This window comes from Taudactylus pleione, unplaced genomic scaffold (assembly GCF_031769625.1).
Source record: "Taudactylus pleione unplaced genomic scaffold, aTauple2 ptg000002l, whole genome shotgun sequence".
Classification (NCBI taxonomy): Eukaryota; Metazoa; Chordata; class Amphibia; order Anura; family Myobatrachidae; genus Taudactylus; species Taudactylus pleione.
In genome coordinates this window covers 2,125,556-2,144,945 of record NW_028284405.1, presented here as the reverse complement: position 1 = coordinate 2,144,945, position 19,390 = coordinate 2,125,556, and the positions used below count along the sequence as shown (strand labels likewise).

The window sequence follows — 19,390 nt, the reverse complement described above, 5'->3', positions numbered from 1 at the left end:
CTGCTTGACCAAGCGAGTTCAAAAAAGCGCAATGAGTGGTATTACTAAAATACCATTCATTAGTAAATGTGCCAGATATGTTTGACCAGCCAAACGAAAGCTGTGACAAAAATAACATTATTACTTCGTTGTTGAAATGATAAATAGCTGCCAGAGCACTTACCATTGGCTAAGAGTGAAATTCAAAATATTATCGCTTGATAAATGAGGCTGTCAGAATGATAAATTCTAAGATAAAGAGAATTATAATATTTCCAGCAGACAGACAGAGGCAAAAAGTACAATGCAAAATACTGTTTACAAGGTCTAGACAACCATGTGATGCTGCAAATAATCCTCCTCTCTGTCCACAAAGCAGTATAATTACACCGTGAGATGGGACCCAGCCTTCCTGCAACTATGCAACTAATGCAGCCGCCTTCTCTGACTACATTTAGGCGACCATAAGCCCAAAAATAATAAAGGCACTATATATAAGCCAAGCATGTGCGTACATACATATATATATATATAATTATATATATATATATATATATATATATATATATATATATATATATATACACACATACACACACACACACAGAATATGTGTGCGCTATATAAATAACTGGTAATAATATATATATATATAACATTAAGGGCCTGATTCAGAGGCGCACACTATTTGCGTGCGCTCGCTCTGAATCAGGACGTCCCTATTTTTTTTTATCTCGGCCTCCAGGCCGCTCACACAGCTGTGGGCGATTATCGTGACCATCGGCATTGCGAGGAGACCCTTGTGGTGGGGTCTCAGCAATCGCATTGCCAAGTGGACTTCCAGCTCTAATATATATTTTATATATCTTGGCCATTTAATCCCAACCTGAGCAAGAGCTGTGTGAAAATGTTGGCATCCCATTTTATAAGCAAGTACTAAACAATTTTCAAGTTCTACTAAATAAGCAAGAAAATACTTAAATAGGTTATTTTATTATGGAGAATATTATTATCTATGTTTACTGTTTAATAAAAAAAATTTTTTTAGAAATACAAATGTACTCATTGAATGGATATAATGTAAAAGATTTCATTGTATTATATATCACGGAGTATTAAATGTGGTACATGCATTAACGGTTTAAAATTTAAAGTGAGCAAAATAAATATATAATAATAATCCCACAATAGTTTAACTCAGGGCCTGATTCAGCATGGATCGCAGACAGCCGATTGTTGCGTACTGCGCAAGCGTATGTATCGCAGAGCGTGTATGTGTGAGTTGGCATTGCGATCGTTCTGCGTTCCCCTTACGCAGATACAAAGCCATCGCAGAGTGAGTAACGTCAGGTCAGCGTTTGGGGGTGGTGACAGGGGAGTGGTCGGAGAAAAGTAGGCGTGCCTGTCCATTTGATCGCCATTACATGGGCGTACATAAATTAGCCACTGCAACGGCATACGCAGCTTAGTGCTCACTGCGTGTGACAAGGTCAGCAATTCCTGAGTAAGGTCAGACCTGTTGTAATTGTGCGGGAGGGGCCGATGTTACTCAGTGTTCCCGATGTATACGCAGGATTGCAAGGTATTACGGATGTGCGAAAGCGGTAGTGGGCGTCTCTATAATAGCTTTGCGATTGCAGTCATTAGCATATTTTCGCAGTGAGACTGCGTGTGTAATCGCAGCTGTGATCGCAATAGTGAACCGTAGTGAATCAGGTCCTCAGAGCAGAGCATTTAGCAATTGTGATCCTACTAATTGTCTAGTATCAGATTATATATAAGAACCTACACTGACTGAGCAGTAACAAATTGACAATGATATGTAGGGGTCTATTTAATAAGCAGTGAAAAGTGTGGAGAAGTGGACCAGTGGAGAAGTTGCCCACAGCAACCAATCAGCTTTCAAGTAGCATTTATCAAGTACAGTCTATAAAATAATAGGCAGAAGCTGATTGGTTGCTATGGGCAATTTCTCCACTGGTCCACTTCTCCACACTTTTCACTGCTTGATAAATAGACCCCTTAGCCCTCAAGAATATTTAGAACATATGTGCAACTGTTCCCATGAAATCAACTGGCTGACCTACAATTTGCATATATATTGTAACAGAAGGTTAGATCCTATGAGTATAATATATTACAGACAATAACATTCATAGATTAACAAAACCAGAATTATTATTAATATCCTTTATTTATATGGCGCCAAAAGGGTTCTGCGGCGCCTATCGAAGTACATAAATAGTTGAGCAAAACAAGAGAACAGTGACTTAAAGTAAGGTGCGTACACACTAGACGATGTGCTCACGATGCGATATCATGAGCGATTTCCCTTGAACTCTCCCCGGCACTCCAGGACACGATATGGTGCTAAAGAGTGTCCAATCTGACCAACGATCTATCGTACGTCGTATACGAGATTGGCAGATCTTGCCTGCTGTAGACAAGATCTGAAGATGCGATGTACGACCAGCGGGTACGCGTACTGTCATCATGATCATGAGTGGACAATCGTGTAAAATATCGTCTAGTGTGTACGCACCTTAACAGTACTAGACAATACAGGACAAGTACATGGTATGTAAACATTGCTACAACAGCCATCGTAACACTCAAATAAGTAGCATGGTGGCAGAAGTCAAGGGTTAGGTGCCATTGTAAGGAGTGTGGAGAAGATCGTAGTGTAAGTAAGGGAAGTAGAAACACATGGGGGAAGAGGGCCCTGCTCGTGAGAACTTACTGAAAGATAATCCTGGATGGGTCATATCCATAATGCAGAAAGCATTGTTTTAGTATAGGAGTGTATAAAACATACAACATAACAGCATCACAAAATAACGCTGTAGCTGAGCAGTATGTCAATAACCTAAGTTTATTTATAATATCTAAACAATTGTGTATGTTGACATTTCTTTAACCAGCAGGTGGCAGAGTTGCTGTACGCCAAGACAGACTAATTTGCTACATATATGTTTGAATTGGGATGTAGTTAAGAAACCGACGGTCGAAATGCCGACTGCCTGCTTCCCGACTGTCAAATCCCGGCAGGGGTCTAATGATAGGCGTCGAAATCCCAACGCCTATCATTATCCCTACGTCGGGAGCCCGTCGCCCGGCATACCGAATGAAGGTAAGCCAGGCGGCGGGCGCGGACAGCCGCGAGGGGGGGAGGGTTAGGGGCTCCCTGGGGGGACTTAGGGTTAGGCACCCCACCTCCCCCCCTGGGAGGGTTAGGCTAGGGGAGGGGGGGGTTAGGGTTAGGCACCCCCGGGGGGAGGAGGGTTAGTTGTAGGCTGCGGGGAGGGGGGGTTAGGTTTAGGCACTTACAGGGGGGAGGTTAGGGTTAGGCATTAGGGGGGAAGGTTAGGGTTAGGCACCCCTAAAGGAGTGTAAGGGTTAGGGGGGGGAGAGGGTTAGAAATAGTTAATTTACTTACCTTATCGGGATCTTCACTGCCGGTCTTCCAGCGTCGGGTTTTGAACTGCCGGACTTAGGTCCGGTGGTAAATAATACTGATATCGTTTGAATTATTATGCCATTTACTTAGGCCCAGGGACATGCAGTCAGGGGAGGCAGAGCCTCCACTGTCATACTCCTGAGATTTGATATAAAAATGATTAGAATAATACAAAGACAATATGTATAACTTATAAACATCTTCTTTGTTTATTGTAATCATTTTAGTTAACACTCACCAGCTTTGTGGAGCTCCCTGGGACTGCAGAGAGACAAGAGATGAGGCAGTAACAGCTCAGCCTCGCTTCTGCATAGTCAAACACTGCTTGCTGAGATGGGGGCGGGCCACACCACGAGCAGTAAGCTGCACAGAAAGAAAACTAATAGAGGCATGCCTCTGAGTATGGGGGCGTGCCTTGAGCACTGATGGACACCTTGGATGTGTCATGTGACCAGTGCACTGCAGTATTTAGAGATCGGAGCTCAGTCAGCAGCAGCAAGAGAAGACACAGTGATGCAGGTAGGATAATCAATGGACACTGAAGCTTAGTGCAGTGAGGGGAGAGTTACAGTGAGTAGAGGGTGAGACAGGCTCCCAGCACTTGACCTCACCGCACATCACTGCATGTACCTCTATTTGCTTTATATAATAATTTGCTTGTATGGTGGCACTGGAACTGCAAGTACTGTAGTTTGGGCACTGTAGTTTGGGCAGTTTTAGAGGAGGTCACATGGGACAGTCATGGATATGGTCTTGTTAGTTTGTATTTGCTATTTACACAAGACTAATTACACAACAATTATATAAATGTCACTGACCTCTCTCAAAGGCACTGCGAATCTCATTCACCTGGACCTGTGATCCGGGTACCCGGAATATACCTTCGTGCTGTAAGCCTTAAAGATATAGTATTGGGGGTTTAAAAATGTCTAAATCAGTTTTAAAATGAGCCAATACAGTTAGATTGGTAAATAAGAGATTGCTTATAAGATTGAAGATAAACATGCAAGTTCAAATGGGACAGCTACATACAAAAGTAATCCACTGATTAGTTAATTTATCTATATAGCGCCAGCAAACGCTGCAGAGGCTTACAATTGGACACAACGTGGTAATAAAACAGACAGGAAATAGGGCCCAGATCTCAAGCTTGCAATCTTTGCTAATTACTGACATTTGTCCTCTGCGAAATATTGATTTTGCTTATGAATTGATATTTGTCCTTCTCTGATATTCTGTATAAACCTACAGTGCATCCAGAAAGTATTCATAACGCTTCACTTTTTCCATATTTTGTTATGTTACAGCCGTATTCCAAAATGGAATAAAATCATTTTTGTCCTCCATAATCTACACACAATACCCCATAATGACAACGTGTAAAAAGTTTTTTTGAGATTTTTGCAAATTTAATAAAAAAATTCACTAAAAAAATCACATGTACATAAGTATTCACGGCCTTTGCCATGAAGCTCAAAATTGATCTTATTTCCACTGATCATCCTTGAGATGTTCCTACAGCTTAATTGGAGTCCACCTGTGGTAAATTCAGTTGATTGGACATGATTTTGAAAGGCATACTCCTGTCTATATAAGGTCCCACACTTGACAGTGCATGTCAGAGCACAAACCAAGCATGAAGTCCAAGGAATTGTCTGTAGACCTCCGAGACAGGATTGTCTCGAGGCACAAATCTGGGGAAGGGTACAGAAAAATATCTGCTGCTTTGAAGGTCCCAATGAGCACAGTGGCCTCCATCATCCGTAAATGGAAGAAGTTCGGAACCACCAGGACTCTTCCTAGAGTTGGCCGGCCGTCGAAACTGAGCGATCGGGGGAGAAGGGCCCTAGTCAGGGAGGTGACCAAGAACCCGATGGTCACTCTGTCAAGCTACATCATTCCTCTGTGGAGAGAGGAGAATCTTCCAGAAGGACAACCATCTCTGCAGCAATCTACCAATCAGGACTGTTTGGTAGAGTGGCCAGACGGAAGCCACTCCTTAGTAAAAAGCACATGGCAGCCCGCCTGGAGTTTGACAAAATGCCAGGCGTTATGTTTGGAGGAAACTAGGCATCGCTCATCACCAGGCCAATACCATCCTTACAGTGAAGCATGGTGGTGGCAGCATCATGCTGTGGGGATGTTTTCCAGAGGCATGAACTGGGAGACTAATCAGGGCAGAGGGAAAGATGAATGCAGCAATGTACAGAGACATCCTGGATGAAAACCTGCTCCAGAGCGCTCTTGACCTCAGACGGGCGACGGTTCATCTTTCAGCAGGACAACGACCCTAAGCACACAGCCAACATATCAAAGGAGTGGCTTCAGACAACTCTGTGAATGTCCTTGAGTGGCCCAGCCAGAGCCCAGACTTGAAATTGGGCCTATCCCTGAATCAGGCCGAGAGTGGGAGGTTTACAAAGTGCCGATATTTCATTCATTTAACATTAAGGGGTTTATTTACTAAGCTGTGTTAGGAGATAAAGTGAACGGTGATAAGGTACCAGCCAATCAGCTCCTAACTGTCATTTTTCAAACACAGCCTGTGACATGGCAGTTAGGAGCTGATTGGCTGGTACCTTATCACCGTTAATTTTATCTCCTAACAAAGCTTAGTAAATAGACCCCTAAGATTTAAAGAGGCAACAATACAGTGCAAAGCTCACCTAACGCTAAATCTCTGACAACCCAGAACTTTGCAAACTCGCCTTCAATTACATTTGGGCAATTGTATTTTATTAAAATATCAGAACAATGCCATGGGAATGAAGATACTTGTCTGTTAACAAAATAGAAGAAAGGAGGGCATCCACTACACGATTTTAGCAGGCTATTGAACGATAACGACGTCGTTATCGTTCAATCGTTTAAAAATCGTTTATAAATCGTGCAGTGTTTGGTCGTTAATGATCAACGATGCGTTTTCCGCTGGTCGTTTGATCGTCTCGTCAGTCGACTGAACATGCAGGTCAATTTCACTTGATCTATTAAAGATAGTTTGCAAATCGTTTGCAAATCGTTTGAAAACTGTTCAGCCTGAAAGATAAAATTTCAATGGAAAAAATCAAGGGAAAATCGTTTAGAGATTGGACAGGGAGTAGATCGTCTAGTGGATGTGCCCCTTAAGACGTACCTAAAACAAGTGAATTATAATTTATAACCATGTCCCTGAACAGCGGCCTTACCATGTAAGTTTATAAATCGGATGCAGCTGGACACAACCCGTGGGATGGACTCTCCTGAGCTCTAGATGGTAAAGACAATGCATTATATAATACATATATAGTATATAAACAGCCTGCCGTCTACCCTTCCTTCCCTAACACACAAAAGGTAAGTACTTTCACTATACAGGACAGGAGCTACTGTATGTCTACTCCTATATTATCTCCAGTGTCCAGTGAGTAGGCATTGGCCATTACTGATTATACCATGTTTGACAAAGGATAGCCAATGACTATTGAGGGTGAATCCGTAGGTAAGGCATCATTAGTGTCACCTAAAGTAGGGATTAACGTGGGGATTATAAATACATTTCATTGAAACAAAACAGGAATAATTAGTAACTAAAGTAGGGGAACCTACCATGACAGTTACTCATAAACTACAGCGGGTGTACTATATGCATACTTAATGGAATGAAATATACAGTACAAGGGATATAAAGTGCATTTACATTAATGCACAATACGTTATATAAAGGCTACAGATCACATTCACATATATATATATATATATATATATGTACACACGTGTGTGTGTGTGTGTAAATTATTTCCGGCAGAAAGGCTCAATTATGAACCGCAGAACATGTGGAAGAGCACTGCCTCTGTAATTGTCCAAGTGCACCCCCTTGTACACTACATTTCTAGGGGACTTACCGATTATTCAATATTTGTGGCAAACGGGTGCTTTCATGGTATACCCGCAAATATTATGTATCACCCGAAATTATAAAGGCGGGACCGCAGCAGATTATCTCCATTTCTGTCGTGGTTCCTTCATTTCTGACAGCAGCCGCAGCCCTCATAGGTTTCTATGGGGCTGCGGAGCGGTTAGATTTACCAAGCTCTAGAATACAAAGCTTTCTGGAGTTTTTCCACCGGGAGTTAACGCCATCTGAAAATGTCATTAGCAGCTGTAGTCTATGGGCTACATTCTGCAAAAATGGCCAGAAGTGGGTTCCTCGGCAACCTTCCCCAACAATGGCCGTCGCACATGTTTGGTCAGTAGACGATGCAGGCACTGTAGTGTGCTGGGTGTCCTGATATAGTAGTGATGTGACCGACAGTGCTCTGGGGGGCTGTACAGGCTGCAGTGTCTATGTCTGGAGCATCCAGAGGATGCTCAGGGGGGCACTGCAGGCGTGGCAGAAGTATGGGAGACAATGGAGGCGCCTGCCGCCGGGCCCAGAAACTGAAGGGGCACCTCCACCATCACCCACAATATATTCACCCCACTTAGGGCTGTAAATATGGGGGATAGGGGGGCACTAAATGACAACTTGCCTCCGGGCGTCTGGGATGAACTTACGCCACTGACTGCAGCAGCGATTGTGGCTGCAGGGTACCATTCCAGGCACCCTGTTAGCCAGAAGCAAGGACCTTGGGGCAGTAATGGTGCCGCCCACAGTGCCCTGCGCTCTGTGCAACAACACTGCTTGAACACCCTAGTTACAGCCCTGTTTGTGCCTACTACAAGATGCGCCTCCTAACAGGTCTGTATGTGTGTTTCTGCAGATCGGTACCAGATGCTTTTGCGTGAACATGCCATTACTGTATTTGGCCTTTGTTAGAACGCTCTGGTTCCCCTACAGTATCCAGATAGAAGCAGGCGTAAGTGGCAGAATCACGCAAATCCGTATGGGCGCAGCAGCAAGGTTTTGGAGAAACTGACTCCTATCTCAAGCCGAAACGTTGCCACTGAACCTTCACTATATAGATAATTTATGATGCTGCTGGGCACTTAAAATATTGGGTGGTTTGTGTCTGTCTTTGGATTCATAGTGTTCATTCTAGCACCCTGCACCTGTCACACCCCATGCAGTTCCTCTTTCCTGCCTGGGGGGTCGCTATTTGCTCTGGTGCTTCTAATGCAACAAACTACCGAGATGTGGTAGAATGAACACTAGATTTATATATATATACACACACACACACACACACACATATATATATTTGCGAATGTTATTAGTAGTACATTTATGTAAAATTAAGATTATTTAATATTTGGTGGTCCTTTAAATAACAATAATCTAATTAGACATAACAAGATAGATATAAAATACTTAACAACACTAGAAAAGAAAGCAATGATAGCTATGAAGCAGAAAAGTCACTGAACAGTACCTGGGCACGGGAAAGGTACCGCCGTCTCCTGCAAGCAGCGCAGAGGAAAAAAACAAAAAGACAAAGAGAGATTCGATCTATAACAGGTTAATAGGCAAGCGCAGGCAGTATAGCAGCTTAGACGCAGTGACCCTGCAGGCTGGTGCAGAGGGGAAAGGGTGTGAGACGCTGGAAGGGGACTTGTACTATTAATTAGTGCGGAGTTGTGTATAAACCACAGAGTTCCCATGTGAATCTCGTCAAGGCTGAAGAGAGAGGCAGCATTCAAACTTCCTGCAAATGTACCTTTCAAATGCAGAAAAGAAACAAATTAGGAGAAAGGAGAAGGGTTACAAATAGAATACTTGGCAGGAATATAAGAGGCAATGGTAAAATTTACTTTGAATGTAGTAAGTGGTGGTCAATCAAAATTTGTATACGTGTGTATTGTTTTAACTTTTTATAAGCCACTTCTTATTCTGCCTAGTGTAACATATAATAATAATAGTAATAATAATAATAGTAAATGCAGTGTGTGTGAAATGCATTAAGGTCTTAGGGATATATGCAAAATAGGGGCCCAATTAGCATATACATAACATGCAGTGTTGGCTACACAGGTGGGGCTGCAGCGCAGTCCAAAATTCAAATAGGCATCCCACACCAACTGCCAGTCAGTCCCGGCCGGTGATGTTTGGCAGCATTTGAGGTGGCAGTTGGTGTGGCTCCCCTATTTGAAATTTGGACTTCTTAGTTTTTCCTTTTAAAATGATTTCTGCTTTAAAAATAATAGAACAAATCGCATGAATTCCTGCAGCGGTGCCAGCTCGCGCCCTATTACATAAGCCCCATTATGTCTACAATCACAATGTCTACAGTATAAAGGTTGACACCAAAATGTTAAATGTCATAATGTCGACACCTGCAAAATGTCTACGCACAGTTAAAAAGACGACACAGTTAAAATGTCAACAATCAAAATATTTGTGCTAGGGTTAGATATAGTCTAAATATCGGGTGTTGACATTATGAACATGTCGACATTTTGAACATGTCGACATTTTGTCAGTGTGGACATATTGTAAGCAGTCATTGTGGTTGTCGACATAATGGTGTCTATATAATGACTGTCAACGGTATGATTGTCGACAAAACAGACTGAAAAGGAGAGAACGACCTCCCTGTCCCCAAGGGCTGAATTTGGCCTTTTAAAAGATTTTACCATTTGCCGTCTAGAGAGCCACTATGGGGAGCCGGGCATTAACCAGGCAAATCTTACTGTACATGAATAGTTGAGTAATGTAAGCCCATGGGCAGATGTGTAGTAAAAGAAGGGTGATGTTATGACATAGGAGCCGTTGTTGCAGAGTCTTTCCATTGCCTAGTACATAACATAAAAAAGGAAGTTAGACACAAACAGAGATACATAGCGGAAGCAGAGATGCGTTTTATGATAAAGACAGATGATAACGATAGATAAGAGTGACCGAGTGTACGCTGGAAATAAGCTAAGATACTTCATGTAGGTAGAGGATAGAAAAGAGTATGAGTTGAATGGGGAACAAGGCGATAAATGGAAAAAAAAAGTACAAAAAGAAAAAAACACAAATAAAACCCCAAAAATTATATTAAAAAAAATATAAAAGAAAATGCAATGGAAGGCACAAGGCATGAACACAAGAAAATAGTAGAAAGGTGAGTGATTCACATTATGTAGGCATTTGTGAAAGCAGACAGGCTGTAAGGTCATTCAGCACTGACGTGGGAGAGATTTGCACTGAGAGAGACCTGTGAGGCCTCGGATTCTAGGAAAAGAAGCAATACTGCAGTGACACCGCCAACCCCCTAGATATAACACAAGCCTGATCAGAAAGCATAGGAAGCGCCAGCAGATGTGGCCGGTACCTGCACAAATTCCTCCAAATTCCCGTTAAACAGTTTCTGGTTATACTGGGATGACGGTCGCTGCCTTTTCAACCTCTGAGACTTACTGGTGCTGGACTGTAGCCTGAAACCAACCGTGTGACACACACAATTCACCCACACACATAACCTCGCTCCACGTTATAGTATAACACAAATCAGAAAACTAAACCAATAGCACTGGCTTTATTATACGAGGACACATTACAGAATTATGATTAAGGATTATTGTTTTACATAACAATGGGGAATTAAGTACAAACCCTTATGTCACATACTAAGTCATATAATGGTCAGAAGATGTATTAGTAAAAGTTACCGATACTATAAGAGGAGAAAAAAATTCAACCGTTATTTTAAAAAGTGTCTGGTACATCTGCTCTTATGTAATATGTAAGACATAGGGTGGGCTGTATCAAGACTTGGATACATCTCCCCTATAAACGGACTTCTGCGTGGAACAGAATTGTAGATTGTAAGCTCCTAGGAGCAGGGTCCTGCTCCCCACTGTCTCACAGCCTTCTTCTCTAGCACTTCTATGACAGCCTTCACATTCAGAGCTGTATTGTGTATGGAGAATTGTGTTGTTGAAGCTGCATACACACACAACGATTTTGTTACCAACGATTTTATGAAGATTTTCTGTCAGATTATCTGTCAGATTTTTTAAAGTGTAATGAACGATTTTATGAACGATTTTCTGTCAGATTTTTGAAAGTGTAATGAATGATTTTTTTGAACTACAAACGATTTTTGCATATTCCCTTAATGAAAATCGTTCAGTTGGTCAGCCTGACTGAACTACAAACGTGAACGCGCATGAACGATAATCGTTCATCGCTTTTACTAAGAAAGTGAACGATTTTTTCAACGATAAACGATATCGTTATCGATAATCTTTCAAAAAATTGTTGTGTGTGTATGCACCTTAAGTGTTATTTGTGTTCTGTTTATATTTTGGTTACTGTATTGTAATGTAATGTTCTGTGTACCCTTTACTGTATGTACGGCGCTGCGGACCACTTGTGGAGCCCTATAAATAAAATTTAATAATAATAATAATAATAACAGATTAGTACAATTAAGCCAATATAATAGATGCATGATTGTTAATGCAAAGGTTAAAAAGCTAATTAAAATGCCTACTGTTAAGTTTTTGGTGTATAAAGAGTCCCTTAATGTTTATATACGTTTATTTATACAATGACACTGGGCCTGATTCAGACCCGCTCTCGAGCGCTGAGCGCTCGCAAGCGGGTCGATGTTGCCCAAGTGCGCATGCGCACGACAGAGGCGGCTCCGTCGTGCGCATGCGCGAGACCCGAATAAGCCGTCGTTATGTGTCTCGCACCAAAGGGGGCATGCTGTCAATAATGATTGACAGCACGCCCCCTTTGGTGGGCGTGCCGGGGGCGTGGCTGCCCAGATGGAGGCGTTCCCATGGGAACGCCTACTGTCTGGGGCCGGCCCCACTAACATCACTAGTGATGTCAGTGGGAGTGCTTTTGGCTGATAGAGCCAAAAGCACTCCAGGGCTTGCGGCATACGAGACTCTACCACCAGGGTCTCGTTGCAAACCCGATGGTCGCGATGACCATCATTTTGGCCGCTCGCTATAGCTGTGGGTGGTCACCCACAGCTATGCGAGCGGCCAGGAGGCTGCTCCAAAAGGTAAGAGGGACGGCCCTGATTCACAGCGAGCGCTCTGTCAGAGCGTCCGGGTCTGAATCAGGGCCACTGTGTATGCTTCACTTTTCTACCATGACAGACTTGGTAGATCAGCTGCGAGGGCTTCATTTTCCAGTTACCACAGCGTCTGATTAATAGGCTGTTGTATCATTAAACATTGAATATGATGTTGATGTTTTGAAGACTGTTTATGCTTAACGCTGTTCTGTCTTCTGTAAGCAGCCCTTTGCGTTATAAAATTTAAGTAATCATTTGCAAGAAAAAAACCTGGCAGAGATCTTCAGCAATAACTGTATACAATGCATCCTATAAGTTCCTTTTTGTGAGTGACACAAGGCAAGCTGAGCTTAGAAAGGCAACAACATATTATCGTCCATTTCTGATTCTGCCGCTGACACCGTAGGGTAGGGCTACTCTATACAAGTGCAAGTCACAGCGGGCGAGGTTAGGCAGTAAACGATTATGAGCAATCTATCATCTGCACATGATCGTATGCAGCGGGTTTGCAAAAATATGCTAATGACTTAGGGCCATATTCAATTTGATGGTGAAAAGTCCGAGGTCGGACTTTTCGCCATCATCGCAGGTTTTTCAGGGATAAAGTATCGGGCACGTGACTGCTTTATCCCCGTGTTCAATTCGGATCTGGCGAAAACGGGACCCGGCGGAAAGGTAAGTATCGAAAAATCCAGGGAATTTTGGGGAAATGCTTTTGGCACCCCGCTAAAGATGTCCAGACATGGGGGATCACTATGGGTACCCCCGTTTTTGCCTGCTGAAGGTAGTAGGGGTTTTTAAATAGCCACGGCAGGTGCATAAATGCGCCTGTGAAGAAGGGGTGAAGAATAGCACTTAGTTGTTTTTTTTTGCGAAAAAAACCTACTACCATCAAATTTGGGGTACATGAAAATGGGAGCAAGCGTATTTTTAAGTTCCTAAAGTGAATTTTGAAAATTCTTCAAAAATGCACCTGCCGCTACTATCCGCATTCTTGAAAACACCTGCCGCATACATGGGGACCCCCCCTGAATGAATTTCGCTAGTTTAAAACTTTGGGGTTTTTTTTCACCTCCAAAATTAAAGTACATTTTTTGGGGTGTTCTGAGGATTTTTCTTTATTTTTTTTACACAGATTACTTTTAGGGGACTTTAAAAAAGCTGCAGGCTATTATTTTTACTCTGCACCCCTAAACCCCAATTCTGCACTTTTTTTCGTCATGTATTGCATGGTGAAAACTTATCCCCGTTTTTTAACAAAGACTTTTCGCACCGAAAAGACCGAAAAGGCTTTGAAATTGAAAACGGGGATAATTGAAACAGGCGAATGACGATAACCCGTTTTCGTCTCAAATTGTATACGGCCCTTAGCCGCCGTCTTGTGCACAAAGACGGCAACCACCTCCGGGGTCTAACATCTGCCAATTACATATTTAAACAAAAACCCACATAGAAGCCTATGCTGTCTCAGACAGATCGCTCTCCTAAGACGCCGGGGTCTCTCCAGCTCCGAGCAATCTTGCAGAGGATCACTATTGCAGGCCCAGAATACGTTCCTGACATTCATGCATTTTTCTATCTACTCCCCGTCATCGCTAGCAGATCGCTGTGAGTGTCCACTGCGGCTTTGGCGCATAAACAGTAGACGAAAATCGGTCCACTGCGTCCGACATCGACATAGCGATTTATTATACAGCTGCCAATCGAAAATCCATAAAATAAAAAGCACAAACTGGCGTAAGCAATAAAACTAAATACACACGTCAAAAGCTGTCCATTAAAACTTGTATATAATAACAGTATACAAATAGGCTAAACATAGAGCAATTAAAAAGGAATTTATATTAATAATTATTTTCATCACCGAAGGTGGCATGTCAATGGCTGACTTAAGATACCATAACTTATTTTTGTATTGTGTTTTTTTTTTGTTTGTTTTTTTAGAATCATGTAATTACATTGATTTTAACATATAAAATAATACTTTGAATGGTTACTGCTAACAGTGAGTTCTGGGGTGTGATTTCAGTTTTTAAGATGGAGCCATATCTAATAGCGAGGTCCACTACCCCCTTCTCCTCTGCACCCCTACATGCAGGTCTCACATTGTATACATACCCAGAGACATTACTGTGCGACTCAGCAGCTGTAGAGGGAAATTGGAAACGTCAGATATCAGATATGTATATAATAATGCACAATATATGTATAAACTATAAATTATATCTGCAAGCAGTAATGTCGATGACACCCTTCAGTGTTTTTTAGGAAAGTGGGTATTATAAGAAATAATACAGTATACCTGCAGCTGTATACTGTATATTATTACAGATATTAAAATTCACCTCAGATACCGCTGACCTGTATAAAGGCACTTAGGGCACGATTCAGACCCGCTCGCTAGATGCGTAGCGTACGCTCGCACTCAGCGTATGCAAATTTGGGAAGGCAGGCGATCGCACGGCAAGGCATTAGCACGCCCACTATGTCTTGGTGTGCGATCGCTCAGTGTATGCAGACGGCCATCAGTCTGTCTTAAGACGCCCACCTGCGCACGTCATATTCAGGAAGTGTATGAGACCATCGGTACATCGGGTACCATTAGATGCGATCGCATCGCTTGAGGCTGACCATACCCTACCCTACCGCAAGCACTGCAAGCAGTTCAGTGTAAAAATCAGCCAGGTGATGTGTACTATGACGCTGCCTATCATTTATGCACGCCTCTGAAATGGCGTTGAGACACTCAGGCACTCCTGCGTTCGCATCTCCACTCCCCCGTTTATAGTGGCCAGCCCTGTCACCACCCACAAACGGCTTCACCTGTCTGCTGGGCTGTCTATGTGCAGCGAGCGATCGCTTCCCGATCTCTTGCTGCGGTTCGCGCATGCACACTGCAATGCATATGCATGCGCACAATGTGAAAATCGTCTGGCTACGAGCGAACGCATCCTAGTGAGCGTGTCTGAATCAGGTCATTAGTCTACAGCCTCACAAAGGGGAGAGGTATCTAGCCTTCAAGAGAGATAAAGTGGAGAAGTTGCCCATTCTGTACCAACCAATCAGCTTCTGTCATTTATTTAGCACACGCTATAAAATGGCAGTTAGAAGCTGATTGGATGCTTTGGGCAACTTCTCCACTTTATCTCACTCCAAGGCTTGATACATCTCCCACTTTAAAAGGTCACCGAACTCTTCGGTGACTTCTAACATCCCTATGATTTACAGTAGAGAGTGCATTATCCCATATATAGAGACTGATGGCAACTATCCCAGCTGTTTTCAGATTTAGAACATCTTTCCAACACGTTACCGAAGAAACCCTGACTACTGCAATGGTTCTTGAAATAGATGACGTAAGAAAATTATTTTGAAATAAGCAGAGCTGTATGCATTATGTTGTAATACCCTGCACTCACGTTAGACTATTACTCAAAGGCAAATGGGTAAAAATAGTAATTGTGTATATACTGGGCTTGATGCTGAGTAGGAGGCATCTCATGCGCCCAGCTATGCACTAGTAGTACGGGCCTAATGCTGACTAGGAGGCTTCTCATGCGCCCAGCTCTGCACTTGTATTATGGGCCTAATGCTGAGTAGGAGGCATCTCATGCGCCCAGCTCTGCAATAATAACATTGGCCTGATGCTGAGTAGGAGGCATCTCATGCCCCCAGCTCTGCACTAGTAGTATGGGCCTGATGCTGAGTAGGAGGCTTCTCATGCCCCCAGCTCTGCACTAGTTGTATGGGCTTGATGCTGAGTAGGAGGCTTCTCATGCCCCCAGCTCTGCACTAGTAGTATGGGCCTGATGCCGAGTAGGAGGCATCTCATGCGCACAGCTCTGCACTAATAATATGGGCCTCATGCTGAGTAGGAGCCATCTCATGCGCCCAGCTCTGCACTACTAGTATGGGCTTGATGCTTAGCAGGAGGCATCTCATGTGTCCAGCTCTGCACTAGTAGTATAGGCCTGATGCTGAGTAGGAGGCTTCTCATGTGTCCAGCTCTGCACTAGTAGTATGAGCCTGATGCTGAGTAGGAGGCATCACATGCGCCCAGCTCTGCACTAGTAGTATGGGCTTGATGCTTAGCAGGAGGCATCTCATGTGTACAGCTCTGCACTAGTAGTATAGGCCTGATGCTGAGTAGGAGGCATCTCATGCGCCCAGCTCTGCACTAGTAGTATGGGCCTGATGCTGAGTAGGAGGCATCTCATGCGCCCAGCTCTGCACTAGTAGTATAGGCCTAATGCTGAGTAGGAGGCATCTCATGCGCCCAGCTCTGCAATAATAACATGGGCCTGATGCTGAGTAGGAGGCATCTCATGCGCCCAGCTCTGCACTAGTAGTATGGGCCTGATGCTGAGTAGGAGGCATCTCATGCGCCCAGCTCTGCACTAGTAGTATAGGCCTGATGCTGAGTAGGAGGCATCTCATGCGCCCAGCTCTGCAATAATAACATGGGCCTGATGCTGAGTAGGAGGCATCTCATGTCCCCAGCTCTGCACTAGTAGTATGGGCCTGATGCTGAGTAGGAGGCTTCTCATGCCCCCAGCTCTGCACTAGTTGTATGGGCTTGATGCTGAGTAGGAGGCTTCTCATGCCCCCAGCTCTGCACTAGTAGTATGGGCCTGATGCTGAGTAGGAGGCATCTCATGCGCACAGCTCTGCACTAATAATATGGGCCTGATGCTAAGTAAGAGCCATCTCATGCGCCCAGCTCTGCACTAGTAGTATGGGCTTGATGCTTAGCAGGAGGCATCTCATGTGTCCAGCTCTGCACTAGTAGTATAGGCCTGATGCTGAGTAGGAGGCATCTCATGCGTCCAGCTCTGCACTAGTAGTATGGGCTTGATGCTAAGCAGGAGGCATCTCATGTGTCCCGCTCTGCACTAGTAGTATAGGCCTGATGCTGAGTAGGAGGCATATCATGCGTCCAGCTCTGCACTAGTAGTATAGGCCTGATGCTGAGTAGGAGGCATCTCATGCATCCAGCTCTGCACTAGTAGTCTAGGCCTGATGCTGAGTAGGAGGCATCTCATGCGCCCAGCTCTGCACTAGTAGTATGGGCCTGATACTGATCAGGAGGCATCTCATGCGCCCAGCTCTGCACTAGTAGTATGGGCCTGATACTGAGTAGGAGGTATCTCATGCGCCCAGGTCTGCACTAATAATATGGTCCTGATGCTGAGTAGGAGGCATCTCACGCGCCCAGCTCTGCACTAGTAGTATAGGCCTGATGCTGAGTAGGAGGCATCTCATGCGCCCAGCTCTGCACTAGTAGTTTGGGCCTGATACTGAGAAGGAGGCATCTCATGCGCCCAGCTCTGCACTAGTAGTATAGGCCTGATGCTGAGTAGGAGGCATCTCATGTGCCCAGCTATGCACTAGTATTATGGGCCTAATGCTGAGTAGGAGGCTTCTCATGCGCCCAGCTCTGCACTAGTAGGATGGGCCTGATGCTGAGTAGGAGGCATCTCATGCGTCCAGCTATGCACTAGTAGTATAGGCCTGATACTGAGTAGGAGGCATCTCATGCGCCCAGCTCTGCACTAATAATATGGGCCTGATGCTGAGTAGGAGGCATCTCATGCGCCCAGCTCTGCACTAGTAGTATGAGCCTGATGCTGAGTAGGAGGCATCACATGCGCCCAGCTCTGCACTAGTAGTATGAGCCTGATGCTGAGTAGGAGGCATCTCATGCGCCCAGCTCTGCACTAGTAGTATGGGCCTGATGCTGAGTAGGAGGCTTCTCATGTGTCCAGCTCTGCACTAGTAGTATGAGCCTGATGCTGAGTAGGAGGCATCACATGCGCCCAGCTCTGCACTAGTAGTATGAGCCTGATGCTGAGTAGGAGGCATCACATGCGCCCAGCTCTGCACTAGTGGTATGGGCTTGATGCTTAGCAGGAGGCATCTCATGTGTCCAGCTCTGCACTAGTAGTATAGGCCTGATGCTGAGTAGGAGGCATCTCATGCGCCCAGCTCTGCACTAGTAGTATGGGCCTGATGCTGAGTAGGAGGCATCTCATGCGCCCAGCTCTGCACTAGTAGTATAGGCCTGATACTGAGTAGAAGGCATCTCATGCGCCCAGCTATGCACTAGTAGTATAGGCCTGATGCTGAGTAGGAGGCATCTCATGCGGCCAGCTCTGCACTAATAATATGGGCCTGATGCTGAGTAGGAGGCTTCTCATGTGTCCAGCTCTGCACTAGTAGTATGGGCCTAATGCTGAGTAGGAGGCATCTCATGCGCCCAGCTCTGCACTAATAATATGGGCCTGATGCTGAGTAGGAGGCATCTCATGCGCCCAGCTCTGCACTAGTAGTATGAGCCTGATGCTGAGTAGGAGGCATCACATGCGCCCAGCTCTGCACTAGTAGTATGGGCCTGAAACTGAGTAGGAGGCATCTCATGCGCACAGCTGCACTAATAATATGGGCCTGAAACTGAGTAGGAGGCATCTCATGCGCACAGCTCTGCACTAATAATATGGGCCTGATGCTGAGTAGGAGGCATCTCATGTGCCCAGCTATGCACTAGTAGTATAGGCCTGATGCTGAGTAGGAGGCATCTCATGCGCCCAGCTCTGCACTAGTAGTATAGGCCTGATGCTGAGTAGGAGGCATCTCATGCGTCCAGCTCTGCACTAGTAGTATGGGCCTGATACTGAGCAGGAGGCATCTCATGCGCCCAGCTCTGCACTAGTAGTATGGGCCTGATACTGAGCAGGAGGCATCTCATGCGCCCAGCTCTGCACTAGTAGTATGGGCCTGATACTTAGTAGGAGGCTTCTCATGCGCCCAGCTCTGCACTAATAATATGGTCCTGATGCTGAGTAGGAGGCATCTCATGCGCCCAGCTCTGCACTAGTAGTATAGGCCTGATGCTGAGTAGGAGGCATCTCATGCGTCCAGCTCTGCACTAGTAGTATAGGCCTGATGCTGAGTAGGAAGCATATCATGCGTCCAGCTCTGCACTAGTAGTATAGGCCTGATGCTGAGTAGGAGGCATCTC

At 44.5% G+C, this 19,390-nt stretch overlaps 1 protein-coding gene across 2 annotated transcripts in view; it reads right to left on the bottom strand.

The window, feature by feature from the left end:
• The window catches only part of ARHGAP4 (Rho GTPase activating protein 4), a 142,035-nt gene that overhangs the window by 23,785 nt on the left and 98,860 nt on the right, over positions 1 to 19,390 (bottom strand). Inside the window, exons 11-14 of one of the 2 annotated variants that reach the window (XM_088443157.1) lie at positions 14,491 to 14,518; positions 10,669 to 10,771; positions 6,622 to 6,682; positions 4,255 to 4,332 (exon numbers count right to left, since the gene is read on the bottom strand). In XM_088443157.1, the coding sequence (XP_088299283.1) occupies positions 4,255 to 4,332; positions 6,622 to 6,682; positions 10,669 to 10,771; positions 14,491 to 14,518 (270 nt within the window). Of the gene's footprint in view, positions 1 to 4,254; positions 4,333 to 6,621; positions 6,683 to 8,784; positions 8,813 to 10,668; positions 10,772 to 14,490; positions 14,519 to 19,390 lie in introns of both variants that reach the window. The other variant, XM_088443848.1, reaches the window with a different exon arrangement.